General features: G+C 43.1%; 1 protein-coding gene across 2 annotated transcripts; it reads right to left on the bottom strand.

Annotated features, from left to right (window-relative positions):
* Positions 1-362: 362 nt before the first annotated feature.
* Positions 363-10,825, bottom strand: YIPF6 (Yip1 domain family member 6). 2 transcript variants are annotated; one of them, XM_032228073.1, is made up of 8 exons: positions 10,720-10,825; positions 8,254-8,382; positions 7,566-7,644; positions 7,263-7,305; positions 6,147-6,272; positions 5,320-5,477; positions 3,421-3,503; positions 363-2,068 (listed from the first exon to the last, which is right to left on the bottom strand). In XM_032228073.1, exons 1-7 carry the CDS (start codon positions 10,780-10,782, stop codon positions 3,436-3,438), a joined length of 666 nt encoding a protein of 221 aa, XP_032083964.1. In that variant the 5' UTR covers positions 10,783-10,825; the 3' UTR covers positions 363-2,068; positions 3,421-3,435. The 2 variants fall into 2 exon arrangements, with proteins under 2 accessions (XP_032083964.1, XP_032083963.1); XM_032228072.1 differs by lacking the exon at positions 3,421-3,503.
* Between the last annotated feature and the right edge of the window lie 214 nt (positions 10,826-11,039).

An 11,039-nucleotide genomic window follows, 5' to 3' on the forward strand; every position in this document is an offset into this window, starting at 1 on the left:
CCCCCTTTCCCAATCAGTCAGGTGGTCCAATCAAGGTGCTATCTGGTTGCTTGGAAACTTCACTCCTCCTCTTTTGGGGGAATGACCTTGGTTCTCAGGGGAAACTGTTTTGTCCTGGCTGCAAAACCCCAGCTATCTCTATTCCCCACTCCCTACACCTCAGCTCCACTGTGGCAGCACTGAAGCCTCCAAGATGGTCTCAGTCAGGCCAGCTTCAGCGCTGACACCGTCTTAAGCAGCTGTTGTCTAAAAAAAAAAGCTAAAAAGCAAGATCCTTACCTCTGGTTTTGACCAAGAGATTTTTTTTTCAGCAAACCTATTCAATTACCTTGTGAGCACACACACAAAATGAGTCACTTAAGTCTGATTCAAAAGAAAACTGTTTATTTGTTAAATGTACATGTTGCCCATCTCACCTCTAAATTACCATGCAAAGTTTTATTTCCAGGCCAAACCTGGAATAACATATATTGATTAAGAGAAGGATAAAATTCACATTCGTGCCCAATTAGAATGATATATGAAATAAAGTTTCACCATAAAGATTAATTTTAAAGGATCCAGCAAGTATTTTAAAAAGAACTTTCCTTACATAGAGATTACTTAAATTCAGGTTGTTAGAAGCAGAAATATACCTTAAAGAGGTCTCCCCACAGATACCTTCACATTGGAACCGAAATAATATTCCATATCAACTTGCTCTTTTCTACATTTGATGGCAAACAAAGCTAGGAAAACAAAATCATTTATCCCAGACTTTATTTACTTGAGAGAAACAAAAGACCAACAGCTGGAATTTTAGGAAAAAATAAAAAGGGGCCTGTAAAACCCATAGTAAAGAAAAAAAACTGCAGATATTTTCAGTAAGAAACACAAAGAAGCAATTTATATATTATATAGAACAGTTTTTACTCTTCAAAACCCCCGACAAGTGTGCAACAAAATAAACTTAATTTAACAGGTAATATAATAATACAAAATAAGGTATCACACAGTGTGAATTAAACTGCGTATCACTAAGCTGTCAGCTACCACCGACATCTCGCTAGACAAGAACAAAGAATTCCGTTTCAAGAGCAGCTTCTCCCAGAGACTTCACAATGGATGTGAATGTGCAGAAACCAGGAAGTAGTTCTGCCACACCTTGCTACATAAATAAGTTTCCTCATTTTGTAATTAAAAAGCCAGAACTCACAGAGAAAGCTCGTAGCCCTTTTCCCAAGTCAGACCGACCATCCCTGCAAGACACACAGCAGGATGACGCTGCTGAAATCCTTTCTGATGACCAGACTCCACGCGGGAGATCAATTCCCCACCTCCTGCATTAAAGAGAGATTCAAGATCTCTTGTGGCTGATCTGGGCCAAATGGCTTTATTCTTGTCTTCTTCCACAAGACCGTGCGCAGGGAGCCAAGAAAGTGCGCCAATTTGAACGACTAAAAACGGATGAAAAAAACTGAAAAAAGAGACACCTCTTTCTTGTACCCTTTCCTTTTCATTTTTGAGCAGTAGGTGAAATTGGATAACATTTCCCATCCCAAGAAATCAAATGTTTTGAAACTGTAAGACGGTGTTCTGCTAAAGACCGGTGGCCTTCTGATAAATCCGATAACTGTACATAGTCAATATTTTCTTTTGTCAACTATCTTGATGGCCCAAGATACGATTGCATCTAGCCTTTCTCTTATTGGAGGCTCACGCAGAATCAGTAGAAAACAGAACTCAATAGGGGGAGGCATCAGTAGTGCTCGTCAAAGAAACCGGAAGGAGGGAGCTGGAGGCCTTCTGTGGCTTCAGGCGAGGAACCTGCCGGCCTTTTCAGAACATTCATTATAAATATTGGCAGAAACAGAGCAAGAGGCGGGCAGGTCACCCCCAGAGAGAGGTTTTTCATTGGAAAGCAACCAAAACACCTTCATTCGCTTTTGTCGTCTTTGCCGAGAGCACCTCTGCTACGGCGTGAAGGTGAGGATCATCCAACTGATGACGAAGTAGAAAAGGAAAATGGGATAGACGACCAGAGCTTTGCGGTTTGGGGGTTGGCTGTCTGCCAGGAAGGCCGTAGAGGCTGGGAAAAGAAACAAGGGAGACCACATGATGGAAAAACAGGCATCAGGAATATAACGCATCAAATAAAACCAGCCTCACGTCCATACACCCAAAATCCATGGCTCCTTGCCAGCCCCTGCCTCTTCCCTCCCCAGGGGGCAATACAAGCTGATGCTTGGATCTGGAGTGGATCTAGCCCAGGAGGGCTTGCTCAGATTGGCCAGGAGGAGAGAGCAGAAAGTCATCCCCTCCACTGGCCACGGGAGCATGGACGAAAGGCTAGTCTCAAGTCGATGCTGCAGGAAGGAAAGCTGGGCCCACCTGCAGCCTCACCATGAGGATTCCTGACTCAGCTCCTTTCCCTCATGGAATTGGCAAGAGCCCATTTGGGAAACAATAATCATCTATTCTTTTTATTTATTTGCATCTCACCTTTATTGTTTTTACAAATAAATCGAGGCAGCGAATATACACCTAACACCCCTTCCTCCTCCTATTTTCCCCACAACAACCACCCTGTGAGGTGGGCTGGACTGAGAGGGAGGGACTGGCTCAAGGTCACCCAGTCGGGCTTTCCTGGCTAAGGCAGGACCTGAACTCAAAACTGCTTTCTTGCTAGTGCCTAGGTCCATAATGATATGTGTGCCAAATGTGGCACGCCAGCTGATTTTTGGCCTTTCAGAGGGCCGGGAGAAGCTGTTTTCACCCACTCGAGGCTTCAGGAAAGCTTGCGGAGCCTGGGGAGGGCAAAAACTCCCCCCACCCATGAGGGGTGGTAATGTGTGCATGTGCAGGTGGGCGGGGCGCATTGCATAGTGGGTATATGCACGTGTTTACAAAAAGGTTTGCCATCCCTGGCCTAGACCAACTGAGATAATCATTACAAAATCCCAATCAAAATCCAAATAAAGAAGCTGCAGAGCTGTTCAGCTTTTTAATGCAATATTAATTCTTGTGAAATTTTAAATAATTTTGAAAACCAATGTGATATACCGAAGAAAAGTGGACTAGTCCTAAGTAGACCCAGACTGAAGTGCCCCCTCAGCCTTAGAGAGCCGAAGGGAGACCTGGGGCCAGTCCTTCTCTTGGCCCAGCCTGCCTCACAGAGTGGCTATAGGAATGAAATGAGATCCCTGCTGAAGCCACCTTCAGATCATGCAGTAATGGCAGGATTATATGTACAGTAGGTACCTTGGATTCCTTCAAAAATTTAACAACTAAGGAAAGCTTCCCAAAACAAAAACAGCAAAATGTTTTTAGAGTAAGATATGTAAAACATTACGGATTATTCTTATGCCAGTGAAGTACCAGTCCATTAAAATATAAATCTTAATTTCTATTAAAAAACAAAACAAAACAAAACAGGTTCACCTATTCTAATTGGAGTCACAAGTAGCAATTTGCAAGGATTGTTGGGAAAACGCCTGAACTCAGCTCCTTTTCTCCTTGCAATCCTGCTTGAAAACAGAAGAGCAAAGAGAAAAGACGACAAGGAGATGGAAATATACATATACATATACATACATACAAAATTATAATCCAGATAACTAATTGATACTAATAGAAAGCAAGTAAGATATACATTTATTTTTATTATTGAATTAATATTAATGTATTCACTCACATCAGGAAATATAAATAAGCTCAAAAGTCCATAGAATTCTTGATCCCAACAAACAATTCTGCCCAGGACAAGGGCAGACTTTTTGGAAACAAAGCCTCAAGACATTCCAAGGACAATAGCATTAAAAATCAGAAGTCTGATAGCCCCCCCCCCCCCAAAAGGATGCTCTGAGACCTTCAAGACTAACTTGGGAGGCAGAAATGCTCAGATATTACTTTATTCTTATTCTGAGTCTTCGTGTCAAACTTCTTTTGTGTGAAGTTTGTCCTGGCATTCTTGGTGTTCTCCGAGCTTGGCTGTCTCCTTGTAGACATCTTATTTCCCATCTAAGTAACATCATCAGTCTGAACAAATGTGGGGTTTTCTGCCTCACTATATAAAGTACCATATTTTTCGACGGACCTTTTCCCCCACAAAAGAGGGTGAAAATCTGGGTGCGTTTTATACACTGAATACAGCATTTTTAGCCACCTGAAATCCTGCACCGCGTATCATTTTTTTTTTTTTCAAAAATGGACAAGCAGAGGGTTTGGGAGGCCTGCAAAGTGCTCCTGGGGGCTGGGGAGGGCAAAAGTAAGTGAAAAATGGGCCAGTTTTTCACAAAAATGTGACTGTTTTTGCCCTCCCCGGCCCCCAGGAGCACTCTGCAGGCCTTCCAAACTCTCTGCACACCCCGTTTTTTTGCAAAAAATGGGCCTGTTTTTCACCTCCCCAACCCCCCACCCATCGCATTTTTCTCCTCTACAGCCCCCAGGAGCACAGTGCAGGCTTCTCAAACTCTCTGCATGCCCCTTTTTCACAAAAAATGGGGCATGCAGAGGGTTTGGAAGGCCTGCAGAGTGCACCTGGCGGCCGGGAAGAGTAAAAACTTTTTTTTTTTAATTTACCTCTTTAAAATCCTGGTGCATCTTATAGGCCGAAAAATATGGTAGCTTGCCCTGTCAGTTTTTGTGGGAATATGGTTTTTTTCTTGATGTTCTGTGATTATTGTTTCCCTCTTAACTGCTTGTCTGTAATCTGTATAACCCCATTTCCCTCCTTTCTGCACCTCCACCACACCCCAATCTAAGCCATCCACTTCATGCTTTGGTGAAGTGAGCTGAGGTGGCGCAGTGGTTAGGGTGCAGTACTACAGGCCACTTCAGCTGACTGTTATCTGCAGTTTAGCGGTTCTAATCTCACCGGCTCAAGGTTGACTCAGCTTTCCATCCTTCCGAGGTGGGTGAAATGGGGACCCACACTGTGGGGGCGATATGCTGACTCTCTAAAACCGCTTAGAGAGGGCTAAAAGCCCTATGCAGCGGAATATAAGTCTAACTGCTATTGCTATTGCTATAGCTCTGAAAAGCTTGTGCCTTTTAATAACGTTAGTCAGAAGAGGGACTATTAACCTCTTTCTAAGTACTATAAATTTTGTAGCTATTGTAAACTAACATGACTCTCCTCCTACACTGCCTATGATACAGTGTTAGTGAATTCATTTTCTGCTGCTCCTGTTTTTTTGAACAAAACTTATAATGCAACCCATAAAATTCTGATCATCATAAACGCTGGGATTATGGTATGCAGATGAATTCAGGAATGACCCAATGGTCCTCGTTCCCATGCACGGAGATCGTTCTGACAGCTTTCCATTCCCAACTTACCTAGAGTTGACCAGCCAAACATTGTTATTACGACTAAAAGACGCACAATGAAACCGGCGGTCCCACTGTTCGCTAGCAGTATAAGCCTGCAGACCAAAAGAGCCACGGTGAGTGGCAGGATGCAATAGCCCAGGACACAAAGGCTCTGGAAGAAAGATCTGGGCGAAAAAGAGAGAAGTCCTGGTAAAGGATAATGTACAGAGAAGAGAGAGAGACAAAGAGAATTATAGAACTACCGCAAGACAAAAGGGGGCCTAAGCCGTCTGCTATCCACCCGCCTGTCATTAAAAGATTTTAGAAAGCTTTCACAAAACCAATTGTTTTTAGCTTTCTCCTTGATGAGCAAGCTAGTAGCAGGAAAATAACATGTTTAAAATTATAATGTTTAAAGGCTGTTTTAAAAATTAAGATATTTAAATAAACATAACATAGGCTGCTTAAAAGCACTCTACACTTTGGTTAGCAGGGCAGGATCCTTAGGCCAGAGATGCCCCAACTTCTATGTCTTGGGCCTCCAGAGTCCCTGTTCTCAAGAGCATGCTACCGATCTGTTGCTCTTTTAAATAACAATAGTGTTATTTGCTTTCAATAAAGCCCAAACAGCAATTTAAGGCTTCAAGATAAAAATTCTGAATAAAACAGTCTACTTTTCAAGACCAGAAATTGCCCCAATCTGGTATGCCTTTATCATCCTCAGGCAAACTCTGCCTGTCCCTGAATTGAATTTGAATTGAATTGATTAGGTTTAAAGCAATTCTCATCTGGAGAATCGCCAAGGAAGTCAAACTCTTTCCCCACCCCAGAAAACAGCTCTCCTGGTCACTTACATGGTTCCTCCCAGGAGCTTGGAATTTAGTGTTATGACAACTGCTCCAAACCAGATGATAACAAAGACTTCTGCAAACTGAGGCCCTCTGTCCTCTGTGCTATCTGCCGCTCCTCCTTGAAGCATTCTAGAGAAGAGAAATGGATTAGGAGAAAGAAGCAGGCACCTCTTTTCCGATTTATTTATCAGACAATCATTTAAAGGAAATAAATCTTTATTTACTGTTGTGCCACTCTTTTATTTCTCTTTATGATGGTCTGAGTATCCTTCTCAGACAAGAAATGTGGGACAGAAATATTGAATAAAAAATATGGCAGAAGCAGCCTTTAGCATCCCATCCCTTGGCCTAAGGCACAGAAGCAGCTTCCAAATTGGTGGGGTAGGTTTATAAAGGAAAGTTGGGTTGTAAGATCTGTAATTACCGTATTTTTTGGAGTATAAGGCACAGCAAGGTTTTGAAGAGGAAAATTAAATTTTTTTTGCACTCTGCAATCCTCCCAAAAAAACGGTTTTTTTTAAAATAAAAGGCATAAATAGCCTTTAGGCAGCTTGTAGAGTGCTCGCGGGGGGGGGGGGGGGCGACAAAAAACGACCCGTGTTTGCAAAAATGGGCCCATTTTTTGTCAAAAAAAGGGCATGGATAGTTTTTAGGAAGCTTATATAGTGCTGCTCGGGGGGGGGGGGGGGAACGGGCCATCATTTCTGCCCTCCCCAGCCCCCAGGAGCTTTCTGAAAGCCTTCTAAAAGCTATGCACGGCCATTTTGGTGAAGGGGGCAAAGTTTCAGGAGGCAAAAAAATGCTGTATTCACTGTATAAGATGCACCCAGATTTTCAGCCTCTTTTTTGAGGGTAAAAGGTGCGTCTTATACTTCGAAAAATATGGTAAAATGTTCAGCACAGAAAGAATGAAGTGCAGGCTCTTCTGCAATGTACAGATTTCAAGAGTCATATGCATGTTTACTAAACCAAGTCCATACATTTGGTTTTTGAAATGGTGCTCCCTTGAAATTTATAGTATGTACAACTGCTGCGTTGCATTTATATTTTCCCGTGAACGACACAATTTTAGAGCATTAGGGTGGGGAGTGGGGTGGGGTAAATAATATAAGTACTTACAGTGCAAGTAAAACACACAGGATTAATGGACCCCATAAATCCCCTGCAAAGAAATAAATCACACAGCTGATTTCTACAAGGGAATGCAAAATTGATAACCCCCAAATGGCTATTTCAAAGCTCTCCCTCCCTCTTGTGTTACACTGTATTCTGAGGCAAGTATGCCTTCACAGAATTTAGCACAGTCTAAGGCAAGGGTCTCCAAACCTGGCAACTTTTAAGACTGTGGATTTCGTCCACAAGTCTTAAAGTTGCCAAATTTGGAGACCCCTGTTTAAGGTTTTCAACATTTCTGGCACCTACAGTCTTTGAGGAGGGCGCTGCTTTTTTTGGGATACATGACATGGACAAATTTCTTTCCAACTGCTTTCAAATCCCGCATCTGAAAAATTCAATGAAAGTTCAGTCAAAAATAAGTTTAGGTAAGATACATTTACACAAGTCATAGCAATGCTAATTGCAGTGATTGAGCTGAATTTCTCTTTTCTTCTTTCTAGTGCTGGCAAAAATTTAATTTAAACCTACAGATTCCAATTTTGATCAAAGGGGATTTCACTAACCAGCTTCTTATTCAATCCTGCAAACTAAGTGATTCATTAAAAGTAGGATTGACACCTCGTGAATTACTTTTAAACTACAATAATTAACAATATGCAAATACATCTTCAAAAGCAATACAATATTCCAGAAAATCCTAACTCTGAAAGCTGACAAACGGACTTGAGACTCCTTGGAAATATTGCTTAGGAGAGAGCAAATTAATGCAGGTAGCAGAAAAACACATACAAAATTTATTTGTAACCAGGATAACTGTAATCTGACACAAAGCAACTGAAGTTTTTTGTAATGGCTTCATTAATATTGCCACAATAAACTGATTTATCAAAATCATCCAATGTTGATATCTTCAGATGTCTTATTTTTGCACTTTATTGCCAAAAATGCTAAGAGAAATCTGATGGAATTTTTTCCTTTTCACCAAGGTACTTACGACAGTCTCTTTTACTGGTTCATCTAATGTGGAATAGTCTTCATCCGGAGTACTAGAGCCCATAGGAACAGTAATTTCCCCTTCTACAGGGATATCTTCTGATATTGACACATCTGCAAGACCTGCAAACTGTTTACACAAGGTTTAAAAAATATTAATTATATCGACCAAGCAATTAATAAATAGCACAGCAGGAGTATTTGCATTTGAAAATATTTTGTACCTGATCAATCCCAGATAACGGGAAATATAACCAGAAGCATGCAGAATATTCTGATGTTTAAGAATCGCAAACATGAAGTGTCCTGAAGTGACCCTCATTTCAACAGTTAGGAATGGATGTAAAACAAGTCTGAATGCTGGTAGTAGGGTTGGAACAGCCATTCTGGTATCAGAGGGCTTTGATTTCAAGGTGGTTTATGCACTTCTTACTACTTTTCATATCTGAATTCAGATATTCGCTCAACATTGAGCCCAACATTTCTGTTGTTAAGTGAGTTTTGCCCCATTTCATGACATTTCTTGCCACGGTTGTTAAGTGAATCTCTGCAGTTGTTAAGTAACCTGTTGTTACGTGAATCTGGTTTCCTCATTCACTTTGCTTGTAAGAAGGTTTCAGAAGGGTATCACGTGACCCTGGGTCCCTGCAATCATCATAAATATGAACTATTTTTTGAGCATCCAAATGACAATGACTGTGGGGATGCAGGAAACGTTGTAACGGTGAAAAACAGTCATAAGAATTTTTTCACTGCTGTTGTAGCTTTGAATAGACATTAAAGGAACTGTTGTAAATTGAGGACTACCTGTATGACACCAGGGGCCAATCATTTTATTGTACATCTTTAAATCCTGTTCTGAGAACCGCACTGGAAGCATCTTCCACCTTTCTAAATGTTTTGAAGAGCAAAACACATGCAATTTTGCAAGCCACCTTCTTTCAATGTGTGTATAATTGTGGCCTATCCTTTTAACCAGGATTATCAGTAAAATAATTGCACAACTTTGGGAAAAGGACCAAATTATCTCAGAATTAAAGATACTGTTCAATCTTAATGTCCCATTTAGGAAACTCTGGACACCAGACTGTTCTCCAGATGTTTTCCAAAGATAGAAGGAAACTATTACCTAGAATGAGGACCCAGACTGTTGCCAACTAGATTAGATTAACAGAATTGGATATGTAGGTGATCTAGTCCAACTCCCCACCAAGCAGGAGGCTCTACACCACTTCTGACAAATGGCAGTCCAATCTCTTCTTGAAAGTCTCAAGTGATGAAGCTCCCACAACTTCTGAAGGCAACTTCTGTTTCATTGGTTGATTGTTCTGCCTGTCAGAAAGTTCCTCCTCATTTACAGGTTGAATCTCTCCTTAGTCAGTTTCCATCCATTATTCCTTCTCTGGCCGTCAGGGGCTTTGGAAAATAGCTGGACCCCCTCCTCTCTGAGGCAGCCCCTCAAATATTGGAAGACTGCTCTCATGTCTCCCCTGGTCCTTCTCTTCACTAGATAAGCCATGCCCAATTCCTGCAACCATTCATCATATGCTTGAGCCTCCAGTCCCCTAATCATCCTGGTTGCTTTCCTCTGCACTTTTTCTAGAGTCTCAATATCTTTTTAATAGTGTGGTGACCAAAACTAGATGCAGTACTCTACCTGTGGCCTTACTAAGGCATTATAAAGCAGTATTAACACTTCACTGGGTCTTATTTCTATCCTTTTGTTGATGCAGCCTAGGATTGCATTGGCTTTTTGTCGCTGCAGCAGCACATGGCTGGCTCATATTTAAGTGATAGTCTACTAGGACTCCAAGATCCCTCTCACAGTTACTACTATTTAGCCAGATACCACCTATGCTGCCTGGTGGTCCTTTAGAAAACAGCTTGAACTCTGTAGCAGCCCCTCAAATATTGGAACACTGCTATCATGATCCTTCTTTTCTCTAGACCAGACATGCCCAGTTCCCGCAACCGTTCTTCATGTTTTAGCCTTCAGTCCCCTAATCATCCTGGTTGTTCTCCTCTGCACTCTTTCTAGAGACGACATGCTCTGTAAACCGCTTGGAGGGGGCTATAAAAAGGACTATGAAGCGGTGTATAAGTCTAAGGCAAGAGGTCTTCAAACCCGGCCCCTTTAAGACTTGTGGACTTCAACTCCCAGAATCCTACAGCCAGCTGTAGGATTCTGGGAGTTGAAGTCCACAAGTCTTAAAGCGTCCGAGTTTGGGGACCCCTGATCTAAGGGCTATTACTATTCAACGCTATTCTAACCCAACCTGGAAAGTCGCAGAGGAAGAAAGGCGAGGACCGGAGCCTCAGCTTCCCACCGGCACAACAGCCGCTTCGAGCCCCACCAGCCGCCCCGCCTAATCAGCGGCGCTGCCCTCGGACGGAGCTCTCTGCCTCGCCGCCCCGGGCTCACCCTGGGAACGGCCCGCAGGCCCGCCGCCCTCGCCTCCCCTCCTACCAGCGGCTTCGTGGCTCCGTCGCCCGCCACCGCCTCTCCGTCCCTCGCCGCCGCCGCCGCCATCTCGATCCGCGGCTGTGGACCGGCGACGTGGAGATGGCATCATCGCCGCGCGACGGCGCCGGGGTGACGTCACTCGGCGGGGGTCCTCCTGACGCGAGGCCGGGAGGAGGCCCCCGGGGTGGGTGGTGACGTCATCACGCAAAAGCCGAGGGGAATCCGGGGATTCCCCGCGCTTTGGCGCTGGAAAGGCAGATTAGGAAGGGACCTTGTAGGTCATCTAGTCCACCCCCACGTCTCCCTCTCGTCGCTCTCCGATC

The sequence above is a fragment of the Thamnophis elegans genome, chromosome 12 (genome assembly GCF_009769535.1).
Source record: "Thamnophis elegans isolate rThaEle1 chromosome 12, rThaEle1.pri, whole genome shotgun sequence".
Taxonomy (NCBI): domain Eukaryota; kingdom Metazoa; phylum Chordata; class Lepidosauria; order Squamata; family Colubridae; genus Thamnophis; species Thamnophis elegans.

Bases quoted from the DNA above. Each gene is read 5' to 3' on its own strand.
- YIPF6 (XM_032228072.1), bottom strand. From the start codon at position 10,782: ATGGCGGCGGCGGCGGCGAGGGACGGAGAGGCGGTGGCGGGCGACGGA. The intron at 6,273-7,262 runs GTAAGTACTTAT...TCTCTTCTCTAG, and splicing joins CTGTGTGTTTTACTTGCACT to AATGCTTCAAGGAGGAGCGG. The intron at 5,478-6,146 runs GTAAGTGACCAG...TTTTTCGCCCAG, and splicing joins AAGCTCCTGGGAGGAACCAT to ATCTTTCTTCCAGAGCCTTT.